General features: G+C 43.6%; 1 protein-coding gene across 1 annotated transcript in view; it reads right to left on the reverse strand.

Moving 5' to 3' along the window:
- Positions 1-1,440: 1,440 nt before the first annotated feature.
- LOC311048612 (protein NLRC3-like) overlaps positions 1,441-25,847 on the reverse strand; it is a gene marked incomplete at its 3' end in the record, with an annotated part of 36,102 nt that continues 11,695 nt past the window's right edge. The window contains exons 8-14 of the mRNA XM_084061875.1: positions 15,591-15,649; positions 14,358-15,367; positions 13,297-14,156; positions 6,174-6,353; positions 4,345-4,497; positions 2,983-3,032; positions 1,441-2,006 (exon numbers count right to left, since the gene is read on the reverse strand). Coding sequence (XP_083918001.1) covers positions 1,441-2,006; positions 2,983-3,032; positions 4,345-4,497; positions 6,174-6,353; positions 13,297-14,156; positions 14,358-15,367; positions 15,591-15,649 — 2,878 coding nt within the window. The remainder of the gene's footprint in view (positions 2,007-2,982; positions 3,033-4,344; positions 4,498-6,173; positions 6,354-13,296; positions 14,157-14,357; positions 15,368-15,590; positions 15,650-25,847) is intronic.

Consider the following 25,847-nt stretch of genomic DNA (forward strand, 5'->3'; position numbering starts at 1 on the left):
AAAAAAAAGAAAAACGGCAAAACGTCTACTACATCTAGTAGGCAAATATTATACTTTTTAGTTGGAGTTAACTCTCTAGTCTCTACAGATTCATTAATTTCACGGAAACCCCCTTCCCTCATGTGTCCTCTGAAACCCCCCAACCCACTATAGTAAATGTACAGAGTCATGCGAAAGAATAGTCGGCCTTGACTGAAGAAGAGTTGAAACGTACAGACAGATATCATTTTTCAATTTATTTGGTAAAAAAAAAAACAGAGTACAACAGCATTCCATGGAGACTCCTGCCGACAGTCTGCCGGACTACAGTTGTACCCAGTTACATTTTCAGTTAGCCTATTATATAGCAGTGGTTCATACATTGGAATTGTAAAAGAGAGGCGGGTCTGTGTGTTGGTGTCAACCCTGAAAGGTGAAACACCACCAGACAAAGTGATTGGATCAACCTTTGATCAGTTTGCTAATTTGTTCCATGTTGTCCCTTTGTCATGGCGGCAGGAAGGGAGGGAGTGAAGCCCCCCTGGGTGAGACAAAGGAGCCCCAAGTGTTAGGTCTGTGCTGCCAAACAACTTTAGGGGAGACTTCTGTCTGTAACCTAGAGATCAAAAACAACCATGTGTTTTCCTGTCAATACACAAATAGGTGTCAGCGCAACACTGCATGGGATGTCAACTGTAGATTAATATGAAAAGGTCTTGCCAAAGTTGGCCAAGTGACAGACTGGTAAAAATTGCTGAATCAACTAAGAGTAGCATGGGAATACAATACAATATCCAAGGTTTAAAATATACTACACCCCCATTTGAGAACAATACACTCTGGGACAGATTCTGAGTTCTTTACCTCCCCCCCTCAGACCCCCACATTTCAGCAAGGTATTGTGGGGTACGTGTTAAATCTCACAGACCAAGGACTTGACTCTTTGGGGGCTGTTTCTCAAATCTCTGTATCTCTGCAAGACATCACTATGTAAGCCATATCTCCAAAACGGGTGGGCCAAACTGCACAACCAGTATTTCCATTTGTAGCTATAATTCCCTGCTTTCATATTTGACATGAATAAAACGAAAATGAAAAACAATCCCAAATCCTTGCTGTGTGTCGAGGTGAGTCACATACAGTATGTGGCCCCTTTTGAACCAGGCAGAGTCCTCCTGCTAGATGGTGTTTTTCAACAGCAAAATATAATAAAATAAAATCCTGCCTTTTTAAAAAATCTACAAATACAATGTGTTAATGCCACAGTCACAATCTTGAAATACCAGGGTATGATTCACTTAAATGCCAGAGCTTAAATCGACCTGTAAATATGAAGTAAATTAATAAACATTTTTATATTAATAAAAAAAACATATACAAATATTTAGACTTGTGTTAATGACGTCGACACGTCATGGATTTGGTAAATGTCGTAAAGCAGACACACTGCCTGCCTTCACACTATCTTTCCACACACAGAGACGCAAAGCCTCCCTTAACACAGATCCCAGGGTAGAGGGGTTCAGTGAATGCGGACCGGAAGGTATACAGATGTTTCAGTGTGTCAGAGGACACTGTGTAGAAGGACAGAGTCCCAGCAGGCCAGTCCAGATACACTGCTACTCGGTAGACATTAGAATCATGTGGGATCCAGAGAGACATCGGAAGGCCAGTTAACTTCTTGTTGTGTCTGACTTCGTATCCAATTTCAAAGTCTTCACATTCCAGACTCCAGGACTTGTCATTGTACCCAATCCCACAGTCATCACCCCCTCCTCTCCTGTTGATTCCTCTGTAAGTCACTCCTATATAAACAACTCCACTCCACTCTACCTCCCAGTAACAGCGTCCAGTCAGACCCTCCGTACACAGAACCTGTGGCCATTCATCAAACCTTTCAGGATCGTCAGGATACAACTGTATACGAAGCTGTCCAGGTTCATCCCAACTAGTCACCTTTCTGTAGTTCTCAGAAAAGTTGAGAGACATGTTTGCTGTGTTTGTGTCCAGTGTGAGATGATGGAAATCTGATGAGAAAACAAGACAGTAAACAAAAAAAAATCACATTCCGTGAGTAAACGGTGCCTACTCTGTTTGATGAGTGTGTGCTGGTATGCAGGCAGTACTACTCTGAGTGTATGCTGGTATTCAGACGGTACTTCTCTATTTGATATGCGAGCGCTGGTAGCCAGACGGTACAACTCTATTAGATGTGCAGGCGCTGGTATTCAGACAGTACTTCTCTATTTGATATGCAAGCACTGGTATGCAGACAGTACTTCTCTATTTGATATGTGAGTGGTGGTATTCAGACATGGTACTACTTAGGGGTGTGCCGATATATCGTCCCGCGATATAGCGCGATACGTTTTCGTGACGATATGTATAGTTTTTTTTTTTGCAATAATAATAATGCAAAAACAGTATTTGTTTGCATTTGCTTCCCCCCCATATATTTTCATAAGCTTCCCCCCCCCCCCATATATTTTCATAATAAGAACGTGCCATACATCGTATCGTATCGATGTCGTGAGCCCAATATCGTATGGTATCGTATCATGAAATTAGTGTATCGGCACACCCCTATGTGATGTGGGTGCTGGTATTCAGAGGTACTACTCCATTTGATGTGTGTGCACTGGTATTCATACGGTACTACTCTATTTGATGATTTGAATACGGTACTGGTATTCAGCCGGCACTACTCTATCTGAATACGGTAATACTCTATTTGATGTGTGGAATTTTTTTCTGGGACTGGAGCTTTTACCATTATGTATAATGTATGTATTCTATCTGTCTTAATAATGAACTTAGTACAATGGACCACAATGGAAACAAGCCCCCCGGGGCCGTTTGTGTTATCCTTTTAGCTTACCGTTTTACTGTACAACATGTACTGTTAAGAATATTGTTAATAAGCTATGCAATCAATCAAACAGAGGATAAAACAGTGTGTAAAATATCAATGAGTGATACTGACACAGACAGACAGATACTGACATTGTGTAAGAAGTTGAGGTTTAATCCAGAGTTCTCCTCCATGATTCACACTGTAGGAAGTAGAACAACAATGCATCAACATCCAACTGACACAACATCTCCACTACCTAAAAAGGTGTGAAAAAGTGTACTTTATTTATCCCCTTTGGGGATATTTGTCCTCTGCATTTGACCCGCAGTGAGCAGCCACTGTGCAAAGTTCGGGGACCAACTTCCAGAACCTTGGTCAAGGGCACTGGCAGGAGTACCTAATATGCCATTATCTTGACCAGGCAGCCCACCTGGCTAAACGCACGTGATGTCCAGCTTGGATCTTTTCTTTTCTTTTTCTTTAGTTTTTGTTAGGGTGATGTACAGTGCTGTAGTACACACTACACTACACAGGTATAAAGCCTATAGAGTAGTGGAAGCTAGGCTAGGAGGAATGGTGACAATTCACAAGCAGCAGTATGGGTTTATGCCAAAGGTAGAGCACTACAGATGTGCTGTTCACTAGAGGATGACATTTTTTCGGTATTCCCACAGGTCACGGGATTCCCGTGGGATGGGAGTACATTTTGCATTAATCTCGTGATTGGGACGGGATGGGAATAAAAAGTAAACGGGAGTGGGGACCATGACAACAGACCAGTTTTTATATAATCAAACAGCAGAAATTAACTCCAGTTACAGCTGCTGTTTTTGGTCTTGCATGTCAAAGTACACGCCTATTTCCTACTGAAGCCTGATCTACTGATCTACATTGACCTGTGGATTCCCTGGGAGAACCAGCCGTGAGAACCAATGCATAAAGGACCCTCTGGTTTCTTAAAGGACGACTTCACCCATTTTCAACCTATCTTCATATAATTGGTCCTCATTAATGCTCATGATATTATGGTACCATTTTCTTCTACTCAGACTGTGTCTCAGAGGAGGGCTGTGGGTGAAGTCGTCCTTAAAGCATTTAGACATTATTAGGATAGCCTTTAAAATAATATAATAATAAACATGATATCAAATATGATATCGATCAATATTAAAAAAATGCCTTTTTACTTTACTTTTTACGTTACTTTTTTTCTCTTCTGTTTGTACCTCTTATAGTAATGTTTATACGTGCTCTTTTTGTAATGTTACTTGTTTTCTGTATGGGTACTACGAATGGAAATTAGCATTCTTGCTAAATCTGGCGTATTTACATTCGATTATATGTGTGGTGTCCATTAATATGTAGGCTACTGTCCCTCCCAAAAAAACGTATAAATAATAAATAAATCATCGTGATACTTTTTCATTGCCATTTCTCCTAGCCCTACTAAAATGGACGGGGAGAACATACATTTGAATTCATTCAATCAACCCCCATCAACGTCTACTAACTTGAGAGTCTCCAGGCCATCCGAGAGGAGGTTCAACCCTGAATCCTGAAGGATGTTGAAATTCAGGTCCAGGTATCTTAAATGGGAGGGAGTAGAGCTGATAGCTGGGGCCAGAATTTCACAGCATCTCAGTGACAACCAGCAGTTAGTCAGTCTACATGAAGAATTAACGACGCACAGACAGACAGACAGACAGACAGACAGACAGACAGACAGACAGACAGACAGACAGACAGACAGACAGACAGACAGACAGACAGACAGACAGACAGACAGACAGACACACACACACACACACACACACACACACACACACACACACACACACACACACACACACACACACACACACACACACACACACAGACCTCACGTTACTTGATCATTTCTCTCTTCCACATCCTGTTCAACTACAACCTGCTCTAAATGCTGAGTGCGATCCTCTGACCTGTGATCGCCTGTACTGGTCTGAATGAAAATGTGGATCAAAGTGGCAGAGGTTCAACAATGGGATTTTATTAATTTATCTTAAAATGGCAAAATACAATCATATTTTTATTTGATAGCTAGTGACTTCCATTTTCCCAAAGTCAGTCTCTGCCACCCACAGAACGGAGAAAAGGCCACAGGTCTTTTTCGGACTGTGCCCGACTGGGCGCCGTGGCCACAGACTAGCCCAGCCACCAGATACTCGATGTCGAGCCCTCTTTCTGGGTCCCAAAAAAAAGTCCCAGGTACAGAAAAGGGCACTGATCTTACTCTGTCTTCTTCCTCATTCTGTTATTGGTTGCTCTCGAACCTTTCTTAGCCAGCCCTTCCCCCGAGACCAATTTGCAATGGAAGACCGTTTCAGGAACACAAGGCTCCAGACAACACAGCTCCCAAGTTGGGACAAACACTCCTCTCTACCATGATAAGGTGATGGTTCCTCTGAGAGATTAAGAATTAATAGCATTATAAATAATATTCAAAACTATGGGATGTTGATATAACGAAACCTGGAACAATGGCACAAACACTGTTACAGACATAAGAGAGATCACAATTCATCATACAGTTTGCGCTGGTGGCCTGCATTTACACCTGTTTTAGAGTCAAATGATTCCATAACTGGATTTTGTATTCCCTAGCAGCCTTATACTTAGTACAGTACACATATTGTACCGTATAATTATTCTAGTCAATGTTGGATTCCACGATGTCAACCTTTTTCAGCTGGCTCAGGGTAGAAGACAGGGTTAAACAACTAAAAATGGGATTGGTCTTCAAAATTGTAAATGCAAATTTGCCCGAAATGCCCCCTATACCCGCATATCTGTCTAAATACCTCCAAAAGGTTAGTGACACACACAGTCACAATACTAGAGGGAGCGTTAACAACAATCTGGTACCACCCACCCATAAAACAAACATGGGCAAATTCTCCTTCTACAGCACTGCCACCCAGGTTTGGAATAGTTTAACCCCATCCCTCAAAACATGCAGTTCGCTGGGCTCATTTAAAACAGCCTTAAAAACTCACCTTTCTGGAGGCCAAAGGAGGAGGTAGTACCATTTTCCCGTTAGACAGACGACCCCACCCCCATTTTGTTGTACATAAAGTGTTATTTTTTCTGTATTTTTGTGTTGATATTTGAACCGTTTGGTTACTACTATATATGTCTATGAATTGAATACCAAGGTCCCCAATGGAAACAAGACCGCAAGGACTTTTTTGGACGGACCTTTTAGACAATCATTCAATCAAACAGAATTCATGTTATATCCACAATAAATAACAAAACAGAACAGAACAATTAAAAATAAAAAAGGTTGGTAAATTAATTTGACCTTAAAATCTCCAGTCTACAATGCTGATTCTTCAGTCCAGCAGAGAGAAGCTCGAGAAATGAATCATGTAGGTTGTTGTAGCTCAGGTCCAGTTCTATTAGATGGGAAGGATTAGAGCTCAGAGCTGAAGCCACAACTTCACAGTGTGTATCATCGAGGCAGTCAGTCAGGCCAACAAGTCTGTAATTACAGATTAAATGTATGATCAGATATTATCAAAACAGATTAGACCAAGTTCACAGTTAAGTAAGTTAAAGATGCACTTCACCCATTTTCAACCCCATCTCCATAATTGGTCCTCACTTGTGCTCAACAAAAGATGTCACCATTTCCATCTACTTGGCCTGTGTCTCAGAGGTGGGCTGTGGACAGTTCAGAACCCTGCCTACTAGTGATGCGCGGGCCGACCTGTAACCCGCAGGTCCCACGGGTCAACCCGCGGTACGGGTGGACGAGTCAAGATTTCAGAGGCAATTATGCGGGCTGCGGGTGTAGCGGGTCAACACCACTCTCACACGCAAAAAAGAATATTGGATAAAGTAGTACAACCATTAAAACCCATCATAATCATTTAAAGTTGTTATCATGATCTGACAATGTCAGTGTGGTTTCATTCCCGACAGCCTGCTGCAGTTATCTGATAGATCAGCCTATTCTTCGTACCATGGTGTTGCACGTTGAAAATATCAGACCTACAAGCTCACATCACGTCGCAACGCACCGCGTTGAGAGTTTGTAGGTCTGCTATTTTCGATACGCAACAACACCGCCATACGGTGAAGCACAAATGAAGCTTTACACAGCTGCGTCACCTCCTAATCAGCGCTGCATACGGCTGGTTCGCTTGGGTGTTATGATAAACAGAACCAGGGTCTCGAAGTGATAGAATCTGAACCAAGCCGGGCCCAATTGACGATAATAAAACCCGTCAAAACCACGCACAGAACGCATTCGGTGGGTATGGGTCGTGGATATTATACAAGCAAGCACAGTGACTGTCTGCAATGAATAAAGTGTTTAATAATGGCAAACGTTGGTGCAGGCAACTAAGGCAAGCAATCAACCTCCCTTGCGCCATCATTCATGTATAACATTAACAAAACTAAATAAAAGCTGTAGGTTTTTAACCGCGGGTTGCGGGGCGGGCCGAGTCATTAATTTATATATTGTTTTGCAGGACAGGTTGGGGTGGGTTGGGTTCCGTGGCGGGGTGGGCAGGACGGGTTATGAAAAAACCCGACCCGTGCATCACTACTGCCTACCAATAACATCATTGATAGGGATTCTAAGCTAATGGAAACTACAGCCTTTGTCTCCCTGGAAAGTCAACATTGTTCCAAAGTTTGAAATGTTGTTGTAATTACCACTAATGATGTAATCAGTTTTCACATTAGAATAGTCTTGCATAGCCAGACAACTATTCCTGAGAACAGGAAGTTTGTATGTTTGTCATGTCCGTTCTGCTAAGCAGCAAAGCTATAAATGCTTAGATTAATTAGATTTACATTAAGACAAATTTGTGCAACTTCAAAGATGAAACGGAAGAGGGGGGAGGCGGGGCATCCACTTAAAAATCGATTTCAGTGCTTCCATTTACATTTGGCACCAATTGGCTATTTTTTGCTACTTTTGTGTGACACTGTAGTATGACGAAGAAGGGCATTCATTTACGAAGAAACATAACAAAGTTTAAATATGGAGATAAAAGAAATTTCTGCCCCACAGCCACAATACTAACTTCATATGGGATCTCAGGACATCATTTAACATCTGGAAAATGTCATATTTCATGCTAACAAATATGTTTTATCAATTAACCATTTTTAAAATCAATAAATAATGGTTCTCAGTTTGTTTCAAAGAAAGTGAACAAAGAAAATAATGTAGGTCATATATTCTTGCTAAAATTTGACTCTTTAGGTGACACATTGTTTTGCATAATTACGAGGTGGCTACTGGGTGGTGTTAAGGCTCTGAATTAGTCGTGGGTGTGTTTTGGGCGTTACATAATTAAACCAATCAGATGTCGGGTCCAATCACCTTTAAGAACAGCTGTGCCTTCATCATAGCGCAAATGGTTTTTACATTATGGATTTGGAGGAGACACAAACTGCTGAGAAAAACTGCCTTCCCCCATGAAGGGAGCAGCATTAATAATTAAGTTGTGATCAGTGCTAATTCAGGAGTGGAGACCACCCCTCTTATCACGGCCACTCCCCACTTGCAATCACCATATCAACTACACCTGCCTTCACTTATCTCACAGCCAATCCTCGTCGCAATCACCATAGTATAAATACACCTGTGATTGTTCAACTTACTTGTTTGTACTGCTTAACGTGGTTTAGAATGGAACGTAGTAGCTATTGTTGCCTTCTCATCATTATCTTTGATCTTGAAATTGATAGTTACTGTTTAATTTGGTTCTTTATTTTTACAATTGCTTGCAATCAATAGCGCAATCAGAAATACAGTACCAACTAGCTCGCCCTGTCAGCGATGGATGAGCAGGAGCTCATTCTCAACGCTTCATGGGCCATGGTACCAGAGTCCAGCCATTTCGGCTCAGTCCACCAGGGAACGGATGGTGAGCGTTGCCTCCCCCCAGCCCAGCCGAGGCGGGATGACGATCGGGAAAACACCAGCGCAGCAGTTTCGCTTCACCATCCGGTCGGTCCTCCGCGCCCTACCGCGATGTGCCTGCTGTCAGCAGCCGTAGGCATGGGCATACCGTGCCCCTGCTGTCCATATCGGATTGGATGGTGGCTGCCTTGCAGCAGGTTCTCGCTGGCAAGGCACATCCCATTCCAGCAAACAGACCGTGTTAAGCACCTACTTGGTGCACCTCCACCCTGAACAGGGGTTCCATAACTATAACATCTTATTTGCTACACAAGCACCCGCATGCATCCGACAGTTTAATCAAGGCTAATGTTTGCGGCCAGGACCTCCCTATCATGTGATATGTGCGGAACCCTTTCTCACCCTGACCAAGACTGTTCAGAAGCCCCAAGCTAAACTCATATCCACTGTTGCCCATCCTCCACCCCTATTCCCTCGCCTTTGTTCCGCAGACCCTCCCCCCTCCATTGTCTCCAATCCAGCCCCCACATCATACTCCACTCGCCTTATCACGCCATTAAATGCAACCGACAAACAGGGAAGACCTATTCTCTACCAAACAATAATTGCAACAATTATAACCCTCTTGGTTGCACCCTTTCCACGTGCAGGTTCCAGCATGTCTGTTCGTTTTGCAGGGGAGCTCATTCTCAGCCCACCTGCCAGCACAACCCTACTTCATGACCGTCATCTTAACAATTCTAGCCCTCACCAACCACCATCCGTAACCACCCCGACCAGTCCTTTGTCAACTTTCTCATAAATTGTTTTACAAATGGTTTCCACCCCGGTATACTCGTCACCCACCACCTCCCACACATGTCCAAACTTCAGTCTACAATCCTCGACCCAGAAGCAGTTGACACCTTGCTTGCTAAGGAGGTCAAGAAGGGGTTCATGATGGGGTCTTTCGATAAACCTCAATTTCCTGTGTACTGCATGAATCCAATAGGAATAGCTACACGAAAGTACTCAGGGAAGAAGCGCCTCATCTTGGACCTCTCCTCACTAGTCATTAATCCCCAGTATTAACAGCCTCGTCCCCGGTCACGATTTTTCAATGCACTCCATCAACGTCATTCACCTTGTAGGCCATGGAACCATGTTGTCCAAAGCATTTAACAAACACTTTCGAAGTCTTTTCCCTTCACCCATCACCCACCTGCTACAAAATACCTCCTAGCACACAGCTGCACAAACGTCAACTCCTAGCTCTCCTCTGTCACCTCAATTTCGCCCTCCACATTGTTCCCTAAGGCCGCCCCCCTGGATCTCTCAACTCCTCGCCATAATTTTGCCCGTACCCTCCCTGTATGATCACTTCACCATCGATGACTCCTGCAGCACAGACTGGTATCACCTCATCACTTTTTTTACAACACCCTCATCACCAACTGTGACGACGTCCAGCTGTATACAGATGCAGCTCCATCCATTGAATATAGTGGTTACTACCATGGCCGTTGGTTCGCCTCTGCATGCCCCCCTGAATTTGACACGTTCACTCACTCCACAAAAAACCCATCCTCTGCACTCCACAAAATCTACCCAGTAGTAGTAACCACGCTTCCCAAATGCTTCCGAAGGAGCTTCCTCATCCACTCAGCACAGCTGCAGTTGATATAATGAATAAAGGCCGTTCCAAATCCCCTGACATCATGACTTTCGTCTGCCATCTCATCTCGACCTCCGTCGCCCACCAATTCATTATCCGTGCAGCTCATATCCCTAGTCACCACAACCTAATCACTGATTCTCTTTCGTTGGGGTGCGCTGGTTTCAGCCCACCCCAACCCCCTCTTGTGTGTTAGCTAGTGAAGCGCGTCCTAGCGAGACCTGACAGAATGGGTTTAATTTGGAGCCAGTATGACATTTGCTGCCCACTGGCTGCATGAGCAGCATCCGCCGCTGCCTCAACTCTATGGGGTGGAGTCCAAGACGGTTCACGGTTGGACCAAATCTTGGGGACACCCCAGACGCGTCGAGACAACATGTAGTGCGTAAAGGAATGAGACCATATGGTCGTGACGTAAATGACGTCACGAGATCTTCGAAGATTACTAGATATCTAAAAACACAGATTATACACACAAAAAAAACAGGATCTTGTTTCTTGAGTCCTAAACTTCATTAAAATAAGATCTGGTTGCAAAATCGGCGAAATGTCCCTTTAAGGGGTCTATAGGTTTAGACCTTTGGCTCCATATGCAGACCTTCACCCTACACCAGTTCCTCCTTTTTCCAAGACTACTTTCACCTCAATCTGGGAACCCATCGGCAAAAAAAAAGAAAAAGAATCCATTGAATTTGCCTCTGGGGGCATCACCCGCGATCATGCGTAGAGACCGGATGTTGGCCCGTTCACTCGCCTTCAGCCCTCCTCTTCCTTTGTTTTCATTCCTACTAACAACAAACTCTACATGTTGTAACGAAGTTGCCGACAGATCCAGCTGCGGAGCTCTTAATCTGTCTTGAGAGATTACTTTCACCTAAACCCTCAGCTCCAACACCTCGTCATCCAAGCACGTCACCACATCCTAAATGACTTCACACCGAGGACCCTCTCAAGCTATCTCACTGCATGGAACACATTCGAGAAATTTCACACATCACAGGCATCACATTCCCTTCCACTAACGTCACAGTCATTGCAGCATTCACCTACTCTCATTCTCACCTCAATCTCTGCACCTTTACCCTGCACGTCTACCTCGGTGGTGCAAATGTCTTCCACAAGCTAATCAGCGGATCTCCATGCTCAGCCATCTATCACCCCATATCTCCATGCTGCTTTGATGTCTGAAAAAACATCTATCAGGAGACCAAAAGGGGAGATAAATGTAATTTTCCCATCTCTTTTGTACATATAGTGTTTATATTTGTTGATGACATGTATCATCGTGTTAATTTCGTATATGTTGATGAATTGAATTCCCAATTTGAAGTCCCCAGGACTTTTTTGTGTTATCCTTTTAACTTGTTGAATGTTTTACTGTACCAAGTGCTGTTTAAAGTATTCAATCAATCAATCAATCAATCAATCCAACGCAGCACAACCCTGGTTCCTCCCAGACACCACCTTCTCACCGCCGATATACTCCTTAACTGCCTTCGCACCCTCCACGCTGGCTACTTATCCTCTCTGATCGTCTCAACCTTAAAAGTATGTTCTGCTTGCTTTCTTCGGTTTCCTATGCTGCTGAGAGTTCAAGACTTCCTCCGCTTTCACTCTTCTGAATCCCTCACCTGCACACTCAAGCGGAGCAAGTCGAATCAACAAGGGCGTCCACCATTCACCTGTTCAAGATTCACTCACCCCTCAGGCCATACGAACCCATCCTCTGTTACATCTCCATGAGACAATCCCTCATTGCTGCACCTCAATACCCCCTTTTCATCACGGAGACTGGTTCCATCAGCCAACCGCATCTGATTTTACCATCCCTTCTGCCAAATCCTATCCCTGTCCAGCCTTCCACCTCAGCTCTACTCCGGCCACTCTTTCCACTTCGGTGCCACCTCCACTGCATCCAGGCAAGGCCTTTCAGATCATTTACTACGCATCCTTGCTTCGATGTCCAGAAGGATGAGGCTGGCAGGGCACTGTGTCAGGCACCCGGAACTAGTGGCAAGCAAACACTGACACTGTGGGAGCCAACCCGGGGCACAGCCAGGAAAGGTAAGAGACACACCACCTATGAACGACCCCTCCCAGAGTAGAGCAACGATGGCCGCCAGCTCCTGAGATTACGCCCAGCCTATAGTATCGCCCTTCCTTGGGTTCCTCCTCCAATTCACATTCAACTAATTTCATTCAATAAACGTTGTTAAACTTAAGTAGAGGTCTGGTCTCTTACTCGTGAAATGTGATGTAATGATGTCAGGAGACGCGAGGGAAACAAAACATCTCCGCTCACCAAAACATCACATGGAAATTCCAACAGTTGCCATGCTGCTGTGGTCAGAATCACCATAGCCTAATGTCTCCTCAAGAGACATCTGTAATATCTTGACATATCATATGGTTTGTGCCAGACTAGATTTTCCACCATTTTGATCAGATTCCATTCCAATTCCACTTTTCTAGTCAGTATGTAAACCTGGGCACTAGTATGTCATTCTATGGTCATCTAGGGATCAACTCAATAAATGGATTGTAGCCGTTGTCACACTAGGTGAGAAAATACTATTAAAAAAAATCTGTCATGGTGTTGTGGGTCGTCGCAGACACCTAATCGCTGGTCTTCTGACATGTCACACTACAAGAGGAAATTCATAATCGAGCCTGACGCAGGAAATTGGTCAGTGGTGGCAAAATCGGGCTGAAATTGTGTAGTCTGATCCCAGCTTTCGTCTTGTTTTTACCTGGCTTTATTTGGCCCTTTTTTGAGACTTGAACAGTATTATTATTGGATCTTTTAGGTTAGCCGTAATTTATTTATATAGTGTTGGGTGTGAATGTAGATTGACTCTTCTAGCAAGTTTTCACATGAGTACTAACCGAGCCTTTCTGCAGTTCCTCATAGCTGGGATCAGTTTTATTTTCCTCCACACTGTTGTGTTGTATGAGTCCAGGTCGAACTCATCCAGAACCTTCTCTGACATCTGCAGCATGAAGGCAATAGCTGAACACTGGTACTCAGATAGTTCTGTCTTTGATCTCCTGATTTCCTGATGTACTGAGTGGTTTATCTCCATCAAACAGTGGAAGATGTTGATATTTTTGTCAGGAAATAATTCCCTTCCATCAAGAACCTTCTTCAGGTTCTGGACGGTCCTCTGGGTGCTTTGTGGACTGTTCTCTGTCTGACCCAACAACCCTCCTAACAGACATTGGTTGGACTCCAGTGAGAGGCCATGAAGGAAACGGACAAAGAGGTCCAAGTGGCCATTTTTACTACAAAGGGCTATTTCGATGGCATTGTCCAGGAAGTCATCCATAGACATGTGATTAATCTTTCTCTCATATTCATCAATTGTACGTTGTGATTGTACGACGGGTTCCTTGTACAATTCATCATCTTTGGGTTCATCGTACAATGTCATATATATGGGTTCATCGTACAATTTATCATATCCCAGGAATGTCTTCAGTACCTTCATATTCCTCTCTGTGAAACAGTGGAACAGGTAGACAGCAGCCAAAAACTCCTGGATGGTCAGATGAACAAAGCTGTAGACCGTTCTGTGGAAGCTCACGCTCTCTCTCTTGAAAATCTCTGTGCACATTCCTGAGTACAGCAAGGCTTCTTTCACATCAACACCACTCTCTTCCAGGTCTTCTTGGTAGAACATGATGCTACCTTTCTCCAGATGTTCAAACGCCAGCCTGCCCAGCTTCAGAAGAACCTCCCTCTCAGACTCCATGTCTTTCCACCTATTGGACAAACCAGGATTGGAAGATTGGTGGACGATAGGAAGATTGCTAGTTGTTGCTCTATTTACCAGAAATCTTTGTGACATGGTTTTGAACCAGGTCTTCATCTTCCCCTGCATAGAATTTGCTCTTGGTTTTTGACTCATCGCTATCATACTCTGCCTCCTGTCACCATCACCCTTTACTGAGCTTGATTGCTGTTGATTCAGCTCATGTGTCTCATCATACTTCTGCTTCTTCCTCTTTGTCTGGACATACAGGAAGTGGCAGTACATCTCAGTCAGGGTCTTGGCCAGCTGTCCTGTCTCGTCTGTCCTCAACATGTCCTCCAGAACGGTAGCACTGATCCAGCAGAAGACTGGGATGTGACACATGATGTGGAGGCTCCTCGATTTCTTCATGTGTGAGATGATTGTGCTGGCCAGCTTCTCATCACAGAATCTCTTCCTGAAGTACTCCTCCTTCTGGGGGTCTGTGAACCCTCGTACTTCTGTCAACATGTCAACACATGCTAGAGGGATCTGATTGGCTGCTGCAGGTCTGGTAGTTATCCAGAGGAGAGCTGAGGGGAGCAGATTCCCATTGATGAGGTTTGTCAACAACACATCCATTGATGATGTCACTGTGGCATCAGAAACAATGTCATTGTTGAGGAAGTTCAGTGAAAACCTGCTTTCATCCAAACCATCAAAGATGAAGCCAACTTTCCAAACAGCGAGCTGCTCCGCTGTGATCTTCTTTAATGTTGGGTGGAAAACATGGATCAGTGTGAGAAGACTATACTGCTCATCTCTGACCATGTTCAGCTCCCGGAAGGAAAAGGGAACCAGGAGAATCACATCTTGATTTTCCAAACCCTTTGCCCAGTCCAGAGTGAACTTGCGCACAGAGAATGTTTTTCCAATGCCAGCAATGCCCTTGGTCAGAACTCTTCTGATGGGTGTATTTCTGCCAGGGAGGGGTTTAAAGATGTCACAGCAGTGGATTGGTTTGTCATGGAGGGTCTTCTCTTTCCTGATAACAGTCTCAAGCTGCCTCACCTCATGTTGGTTATTAACACTTTCACTCTCTCCCACTGTGATGTAGAGTTCTGTGTAGATGCTGGTGAGGGAGGGCACTTCAGTGAAGTCTGTCACACGATCAAGACTGTTCACACTGATCTTATAATCCTTTAAATCCTCCTGCAGACTGTCACCTGCTATGAGAACAGAATGGCAACATTTTACACAATTCAACTTAACTTATCATATAACGCATAATATACAGTACAGTATCATTTCAATGAATTGATTACATATTAATTCAATGAAAACAATATTCAATTGTTTCAGGAAAACCAGTAAACAAAATAAAATGTGATAATTTGTCTTTGTTTTTGATAGATGTTTAGTTAGGGTTAGGATTGTGTCCAGTCTTACTTTGTCCACTTCTGGTTTCATTGGGTGTCTCCAGTCCAGGTGTGATTCTGAATCTCTCTCTGTAGAAATGAGGTTAATTTATATTATGTTATATAGTATATTTGTATAAGTATATAATTAAATGGATTTGCCTACTGGTAGCATCTACCTCCCGAACGCAAGGTTGCACAGGTATGACAGTGGACCTGGGTGCTGCCAAGTGCATTACTGCTCCACAGCAGTGTTATAGCAGTCTTTACCACTTCAAATGGCCATACTTCGGTGACCATTGCTCTTATCAGTGCAACATAGTACTATGCAACATAGGTTGCACAGCGGCCTGAAAATCTAGTGTAGCCTATATATATATACAGTATATAGGCTATATATATACATGTATAGATAGATAGATAAAGGTAATTCCTTTTAACAGGTCGTTAATGAAAGTCCTTGCGGTCTTGTTTCCAATGAGAACCTGTGAGCAATTAGGGGTTAAGAGTCTTGCTCAGGGACAAATTTAATTTCATCGACACATATGCTGGCCTGGCCTGGCATCGAACCTGGGGCAACCAGGGCCTCTGGCTCCCTAGGCGGGCTCACTAACCACTCAGCTATGGCCGCCCCTATAGATAGATAGATAGATAGATAGATAATTAGATAGATAGATAGATAGATAGATAGATAGATAGATAGATAGATAGATAGATAGATAGATAGATACAGATGACTAGTTTGTTTGAGCTGCACGCATGCTCGCACATGCATGGACATGCACGTGCGAACCTGTGATAGTGCGTCTACCTTGCGTATAGATCAAAAACAACCATTCACACCTCTTACCAATGCTTGAAAAGCTGCCGAGTGTCAACAGCGTGAATTAACATGATAGGAATGACCGACCAGAGGTTATTTTAATTGGCGATGGCTCATGTGCACGTGTATGCGCGAGCGTGTGCACGCGACGTGGCACTCCACTAGTAAAATAAATCCAGAGTAGGGGATAACCGGGACGAACGGCGCGGAGAGACTGTTGCAAGTCGGACCTTTTTTCATGCTACACTTAAAATTCGTCACATGCGGCGCCGCCACCCTCTTCCTCTTCGGGCGAAAACATCAGAGATGATTTCTTTCCCAGTTCTGATCAAGATTGGCAGAGTTGAAGCCACTTTTGTGTACATCCACATTGTAGTAAAAAATACCCTATTTGAGTGTTTTCCATTTGTACGGCTGTGTTTATTTGGTGCCGATTGTAAATGGATTTGTCTGTTAGGCTAATCTGTGGCCTAACTCTCAGTGAAGGTTCCATTGAAAAATATTCATTAGCTTTTGTGCTAGCTAGCAAAACATCCGGGAGGGCATAGCAGGGAGGGACGAACAGCGCAGTTACACAGTTACATTTATAATGCTTTCGTCTAAAAGGTCCGGCCAAAAAAGTCCTTGCGGGCTTGTTTCCATTGGGGTCCTTGAATTAATTTCATAGACATATATAGTAGCAACCAAACAGTTCGAAAATCAACATAAGAATATAGGGGGGAAAATATATACCACTACAGTATGTACAGAAAAGGCATGAGAAAATTAAAAATTATATACAAAAAAAGCATTAGAAAAGAAAAAAAAATATGTACAAAAAAAAGGGGAGGGGGGTCGTCTGTCTACAGGGAAACTGATACTAGCTCCTCTTTAGGCCTCCAGAAAGATGAGTTTTTAGGGCTGTTTTGAATGAGCCCAGCGAACTGCATTTTTTGAGGGATGGGGTTAGACTATTCCATTCCTTGGTGGCTGTGCTATAGAAGGAGAATTTGCCCATGTTTGTTTTATGCGTAGGTGGTACCAGATTGTTGTTTACCCTCCCTCTAGTTTTGTGACTGTGGGTGTCACTAACTTTTTCGAGGTAATTATACAGATATGCGGGTATAGGGGGCATTTCGGGCAAATCTGCATTTACAATTTTGAAGACCAGTCCCATTTTTAGTTGTTTAACCCTGTCTTCCACCCTGAGCCAGCCTAGGCTGGCAAAGTGAGTGGGAGAGAGGTGGGTCATGGGCCCCAGTCCGAGAAGTAGTCGAATCAGTTTGTTTTGGGAGGTTTGAAGCTTAGTGACACTGAGGTGTTGGAGTACCAAGAGGAGCTAGCATAGTCAAAAAGGGGCTGAATCAGGGCCCCTGAGAGGGTCCTGAGTGCCTGAGGGTTGACAAAAGAGGAAACTCTGCCCATAAATTTGGTTCTCTGGTTTACTCCTTTGACCACCTTTGTTGCCATGCTTTCACCTGTCAGGTATTTGTCAAGAATACATCCCAAATAGGTAATCTCTTCTTTGCTAGTGATGATTGTGTCATCGACTTTGACCTTGAAGTCATTTACCTTCATTTTACTGAGGGAATGTTTGGTCCCAAATATGATGGATTCAGTTTTCCCAAGGTGTAGTGACAGTTTGTTATCGGTAAGCCAGGTACGGATTTTTGAGAGTTCAGAGCTGAGAGCTTCCTCTACTTGCAACTTGTCCTCACTCGAGATCAGGAGTGCCGAGTCATCAGCGAACAGGAACAGTTTGCAGTTACAGGCAGCATTCATGTCGTTAATGTAAAGAAGAAACAGTAACGGCCCTAGAATGCTGCCTTGAAGAACCCCGCAGCTCACCGGGAGGGATGAGGACATGTTTCCGTTGATGTCAACCACTTGTTCTCTACCCTCCAAGTAAGATCTCATCCAATTTAGTGATGTGCAATCAAAACCAATCGCCTTAAGCTTACCAAGTAGAATTTCATGGTTTACAGTGTCAAACGCCTTTTAGAGGTCCAGCATGACCATGCCGCAGTATTTGCCCGAGTCTACCTCACGTTTGATGTAATCGGTCAAATACAGTAGGCATGTGTCAGTGGAGTGGGATGTTCTGAAGCCCGATTGGAATTCAAACAACAGTTTACGCTCGCTGAGGTAGCTGTTGATTTGTTCTTGGATTGATCGCTCTATAACCTTTGAGATGGAACAAAGGATGGAAACAGGCCTATAGTTGCCAGGATCTAGTTAGCTTCCTTTTTCATATAGAGGGATTACTCTTGCCAACTTGAATTCTTGTGGGACGTGACACTGACTTATGGATAAGTTTGTAATGTGGGCTACTATGGGAGCAATGGAGACCACTGCGTCTCTGAGGAATCTGGTGGGGATGTTGTCAAGGCCGGTGGCCTTGTTTGGCTGTAGGGCGAGGAGTTTGTTTTGCACATCATCAGTCAATACAGGTTTGAAAGAGAAAGAATCTTTTTTAGCCCCTAGTTTCTCATAGTGAGCTTGAATGTGGTCGGGGCCATACAGACCTGAATGCTGAGGGAGTTTGCTTACCAACTGGGTTGCAACTGTGGTGAAGAAACTGGTAAAACAGTCCGCTACCAATTGCTTGTCGGTAGTGAGCGAGCCACTTGAAATAATGTAAATGTTTGTAGATTTTGTCTGAATTTTTCCGTTGCAGCCTAATTGTTTTAGTGCCTCCCACAGTTTTTGTGTGTGGCTTTTGTTTGCCTCTATGTTCTCATTTAAGAAATTCTTTTTGGCATTTCTGATCAAATTAGTAACTACGTTTCGTAGTTTTCTGCACTTTTCAAGTAGCTGCTCACTTTTGTTTTTCCTGAACTCGGAGAAGCTTTTGTTCCTGAGTTTGATGGCATTCAAAATGTCACCCTTCATCCAAGGTTCTGTGCTTGCTTTGACCCTCACCACCTTTGTGGGTGCGATGTTATCAAGTACACACAAAAAAAGCTTTTTTGAAACAGGACCAGGACTCCTCCACAGAGGTGCAATTTAGGACATGGGACCAGTCCATTTTTTCAAGAGCTGTTGTTAGAAGATCACTTGAGTAGTGTTTCATAGACCTGCAGCTGATTGTCCTGTGACAATGAGCTCCAGGTCTGTGAATCTTCCGAGTGCAGAAAATGATATTGTGATCACTTAAGCTGCACTCAATCACACCACTCCTGGAAATTCTGGACTGGTCCGTCGTCAACACTAGGTCTATGATTGATTGAGAAGCAATGCCCACCCTTGTAAAATGCTTTATCAGCTGGGTAAAGCTGTGCAGGTCACAGAACTTTCTGAGGGACTTAAAGGTAGCTGCGTCTTCCTTCAGAACACAGGTGTTAAAGTCACCAATTAGTACCGTCTCAGAGTTTCCTAAACCCGCCACATGTTCCTCAATCAAGTCATAAAAAACATTTTGATCTGTGGGTCTGTATATGGCGCCAATTATCAGTGGTTCTGCATGTGGGTATAAGATTTTGAAGAAGGGGGAGGGGTGATGTGGGGAAACCCTTGTGTCGATCTCTGCCAAATTCCCCCAGGCAAAGGACTGTTTGGGAGAATGGGAAACTCAGGGAGAAAAAAATCTCCACGCTGATCCCACAGGGGAAAACCATGTAGTTGACCAGTGACCGCTTGAAATACAGTGGTGGTGGTGGAGGAGGAGGAGGGGGGGTGGGGGTGGGGGAGGGGTGAAGCCTTTGTCCTGCGTCAACGCCAAGCAGTGGTGCCAGGGAATAGAAGAAACAGGGGAAAAAACACCGTTTTCCTGTGTTTCCCTCTGAGAGATACCCTGCGGTTGTCTTGGGCCCATGTGGCGCATGGGGAAATCCTCTTGATGACGTTGCTGTTGGGGGAGCCCTTGTCTCGTCACCGGCCACATTCCTTCAGGCGGTGGTATGCTCGGGAACGCAGGTCTTGGAACCAGCACGGACGTTAACCGGGACAAATAATCCATCCTTGTTTCTCCAGCTCTTTGCTGGGGTTCGTTCTTATCATCAGGTGAGGTGGTCCGTTGCCAAACAAAGTTATTTGTCTGCATGTTGTGGACCGGGCTTTGTCGGGCGCTTCCGTCGCGTGTGAAATCAGCTGTGATGTTGTTTTGGCCATTGAAGTTGTGATCATAGCGAGTCGCCGTGGTGCTCTTCACGGTCATTGGGCCGGGATTAGGATGTACATTTCCTGATAACAATAGACTCAACCAAATGATCTTTCTTACTGTAAGGCCGTCAAGCTGGCTTGGGGTTCTTCTCCGTGTTTGTACCGATTTACGCGTGTCGAAAACTTTAAAAAGTAATGTCGCTGCGTCTTGTGGTATACTGTAGCTCCGTTTGCACTCGCTCTCCGTTGAAGCTGCACATTGTGGGATTCGATGAAAATGAATCCTTGCAATATAGCAGCGTAGAACAATACCAGGTAGTTGCTGGCTGTGATAATCCTTTTAAGGCGAAGATGTTGTTTTCGCCGTCGAAGAATAGAGTGCGGGGTGGAATGCAGGAGAGCAGGAAAAGTGCGACTGTCCTCGTCGAAAGCCATCTCACCGTATGCACCGTTCGTCCCGACTGGCGGCCGTGTGCGGAAGTATCGTGGCATCACTTAACTTACCGATTGCGTTCGACTCGTTTCACTAAAATTAAAATGGACTGCGGGTAATGGGAGAGGACAAGTGTCTCTTGTTCACAAAAAAGTATGGTTACAAGAAATTAATTAATCTCTGTGCAGGGAGGGAAATAGAAAAGGGTGCGCCGTTTGTCCCCGCCCTCCCCTACACCTCTGTCTATATAGGTTCATATTATAGCCTACATTGATATCGAAAGAGGAAGTCTTAAAGCGTTTAAAAAATAAAACAAGGGTATTGTGCAGTCAAAGTTACCAACAGCGGTTAAAGCTTGTTCATTTTCAGCATTATTTTGTTAATGGGCCGAGTACAATCCCACTTGTTGCAGCCAAACTTCATTTGCGAGCATGTACTTGCGGAAGTTGCATGGAACAATTGGTTAGAATGGTATCGATTGATGGGACAGCTCCGACCGGTTAAGTACTACTTAACTCTCTACTGTGTCTCCCTAAGTAGTACTTTATTGGGAAACCCGGCCAATGTCTATGCACACATTCTACAGTTAAAAAGTGGCAATTTTGAACGTGTAGACTTATGTATTAATTTCATGTTTTAATAACATAGGACATTTATGGAGTTAATTTAAAATCAGGAGTCGGCTACTGTGTCTTGAGGATGAGTCGATCCCGAGGGGCTTTTTGATAGATTGTGCAACCAAAAACTAAATTAAAAAAAATAATATCGTCCAACGTTCAGGCTGGACTTGGTCCAGGTGTGTTACCTTTTGAACCTGTTTAGTACTAGGCTACTACTACTATTAAAACGGTTTAGTACTAGACTGTGATGAGATGCGAGAGTGTGGACTAGCCGACACCAACTCAGGACTTCTGGATCACTGCCCTCCAGTCCCTCCTAGCCAGCATCAGGGTCCGGAACTCTGCAGTGTCACTAGCTCTGCTGTCTGTGCAACACACTCTCACTCCCAAAACGGCCTATAGTGACAAATGACATCTGACGACGTCCTGCACTCCAGGAATGTGGAAGTGCCGTTCTCAAACCCAAGACGTAAAAGGATGACGGCTCCGTCTAAAGCGGACCTGAGCCACGAGAGGCACCACCTGCAGAGCCGTTAGGTGAGCGAGACGCCGTGCCAAGTGTTGCGAAGTCCGCTTCAGCCGACTCAGAGCGGTTCGAGATTATGTCCAGATAGGGACAGAATTGTATCTCACGTTCCCCCTAGTCAACATGTGGTCCTGCGGGTATCCCCACAGGGACACATGTTGACACGGTCAAATCCGGCCCAAGCCGTCACCCGCTTGCCGTCTTGGGAGTGAGCATGTGTTGATGAGATAATTTTGTTGTGTTAAAGTGTTGCATATGGTATAGGATTCACATACTGTGTGTGTGGAGGTCCAGGTTCATTACTGAAGAGAGGAGGGATAACTCTAGACCGGTCACTCTGCAATGAGACACAGCTGGGTGTTGGAGACTCTGGTCTGTGGTAAAGATTGGAATCATAATTTTTTTGTTTACAATTATTGTGTGAATGAAAGTCAGTTTGTTCATTATTCATTGTTACGTCCCATTTGTCAAGTATAAGAGATAGGCTCACACTTCACTTGAGTGTGCAAATTCATACGCACAATTAACCCTTAATTAATGATTATTTAATAATGAACTCATACATTAATTATGTTATATTCATTATTACATCCCATTATACATGTACAAGGAAATACAATGATTGGGTACAAAGTACAGCTATATAAAATAAAATAAAACTAGAATAAGTGCTTCTCAGAGCACAGGTCTCCGCCAGGTCAGGTAGGTTATTGTGGGCCAGCAATGTTGATGGAATATAAAAAATCGGACAGATCCGTCTTGATTACATGACTATAGAGGTAATGTGTACCAATTTGCGTGATGTTTGGTGCTATAACAGGGCAACGTGAAAAAGGTGGCATTTGTTCTTCAACGTAGTGGGAATGTGTGTGCAAAGTTCTGCAGCAATCGGACGCTGCTTTCATGATTTGAGGCATTTTGTCAAAAGGAGGCACTCCTGCACACTTTAAATGCCAATCAAGATGGCAAATCTGACAGATCCGTCTTGATCACATGACTATAGAGATCATGTGTACCAATTTGTGTGATATTTGGATAAAATCTGAAGGAGTAGGCTTATATAAAAAAAAATGTTTTACATAAGTCGGCCTCCTGGTGGTGCTATAAAAGGACAGGGAGGACACACACACTATATACACGCTATTAGACTTACTTGTTCTTAGTAATTTTACACATTTAACTTAGCAGGAGATCACTTTGTTGTGTTATAGGGCAGGAATTTCACGGCGGCCACAATTACATGCCTTACGGCCACAGTGGCCGTGGTGCCCCCTGCCTGCACTGCCCACGCTGATTTTCCTGTCAATACGGTAGACACATTGTCTGGTTGATATTCAACATCAAGTGATATATTGTCGCTGTCGGTGGAAGAATTATTATTTAAAAAAATTAAGAAATATTATATTTTAAATAGTGAAACATCAACTGAAGTCATTATTAGTGCAAGTTCAATCACATTTCATTTGAATGAAAATAACTTGTGGGGAAAATACATAATATGGGCCCCTTTTTTTGCCACTGCTATACGACCCACTAGCCGTGAATTTCTGCCCATTAGCCGTGAATTAGGGATAAGGGAGCTGGCACTGTCCCTAAATGCTATTTTGAGGCCGCCATACCCGCTATTCAGTATGCCGACTCCACTATTTATATAGTGCATTATCCCCAAAATTGCTATTTTGACCACACACACTTGGGACAGCGCATAGTGGAATCTAAAACCACTCACAATGCCAACTTGGTTTGGTAGGGCGTGCCTGCAATGGACAGACAGCCAGGGCGCACAGTGGCACAACATTCGAGGTCTCCCTCTCTCCTCATTCTCAACAAATCTCTGTGATTATAATTTTGTGAAGTGAGAGTGTCAATTCCTTGTGTCAATTGTGTTTATATAAGATGATAGTCTATTCAAAGAAGACAATTTGTGCGTCGCGCAATGCAATATGCTCTCCAAATTACACACTTCAGTTGTATTCATCGATTACGCAGGAAATAATTAACTGATTACAACAATATTAAATTCTCTCTAATCAGTAATATAGGTGATACGTTTGTCAAATGTGTTTTTTTTAAAGGCAAACAAAGGCCAGAGCTTAGAAACCAAACGTTGGGTGTATGTTAAATCCCCATGGTGCGGCTGCAGAGCTGAAGAGCTGTGTTGCCAGAATTTGCGAGAGGAATAAGGAACCAGGTCTATGAAAACACGCCCAAAAGAAGCGACTATAATAGGCCACGTGAGCGCTTCAAACCTATATATGTCGGCCATTAAACAATGTGTATATCTATATGTTGGCTATTTGAAAATAGTCTATCTACAAGCTCACAACCGTTCTACCATTATTTACAAGCAACTTTACAGAAAAACAAGCCCAATGTGGCTTATAATAAGCAGACCTGGCAACACTGCAGACAGGGAGATAGGAGAGCGTAAGATTGCATTGGGGATAATCTCTCTAAAAGGCAATGGCATCTGGCACGGTGATTGGTTTTATCATTGTACGCCCAAACCACACCTATGCATAATGTAACAGGTAGTGCAGGTGTTTTGCGGGTAAGGCAGGTGTCCCAAAAACTTTTGCGGGGGAACGCCCCTTGCACAGTCCTAAATCCCAAATTAGTGCAGGTTTAGCCTGTCTGGCTATAATCTGTGAATCTAATGTGATTAATGTGACCCCTACCGTCAGTGAAGTCCAGGGCTGAATGTGACAAATTTTGAGACCAATAGTCTATGACTTTTGTACAAACATTGGTAATTTACCAATACATTATTTTGTGAAATAAATGGGTTATATTTCACAGATAGTTATACTATTCTTGTATTATATTCTTTCAAATTAAATCATCCTTAACCTTCAAGTTAAATTCATTATTTCCGTGTACTTAATCTAGAAACTGCATCACCTCAGCATCCACCCACTCCTCATCCACTGGATTCACAATTTTTTGAGTAATAGACCACAAACAGTTAAAGTAGGCTCATCATGTTCATCAACTGTCATTACAAACACAGGTGCCCCTCAGGGCTGTGTTCTCAGCCCCTTCCTTTACACACTATACACAAATGACTGTTTCAGCCCCTCACCCACCAACATTACATACTTTAAATACTCTGATGACACTGCCATTCTTGGACTGCTCAATGACAATAACTCTATTACGGACTTCCATAACACCATCTCCCATTTCACACAGTGGTGCACAGACAACTACTTAGAGTTGAATGTGGACAAAACAAAAGAACTGGTCATTAACACAACTCAAACTGGACTCAACCCACTCCTCATCCATGGTAAAACAGTAGAACAGGTTGACAGTTTCACATATCTTGGACTCACACTGGACGACAGACTTAGATTTGATCAACGCATTACATCTATCCATAAACGTTTTCAGCAAAGGCTTTATGTGATCCGCAAGTTAAGATCATTATCTGTTGCCCCTCATCTTCTGCTATTACTGTACAAAAGCATCATTCAGCCCGTTTTACTGTATTGTTCCGCATGTTTTTTCACCATACTGTCCATGCCTAACAGGAACAAACTTTACAGTATCACCCGGATTGCCTCCAAAAATCATCTCACTTCCCATACCCACACTTGCTGATATGAACAATAAGGCCATCACACGCTTAACACTTTCAATAACAAATGACACTGATCATCCCCTGTATCGCTACTTTTACCTCATGCCATCTGGTCGGAGATACAGAACCTTAAAGTGGAAAAAGGTTTGTTTTAGCAGGAGTTTTGTCCCCTCAGCCATCGCGGCATTAAACCAACTGCCCCGTCCATAGGAGGGTTTTACCT

This window comes from Gymnoscopelus microlampas, assembly GCF_963454915.1.
Source record: "Gymnoscopelus microlampas genome assembly, chromosome: 7".
Lineage (NCBI taxonomy): Eukaryota > Metazoa > Chordata > Actinopteri > Myctophiformes > Myctophidae > Gymnoscopelus > Gymnoscopelus microlampas.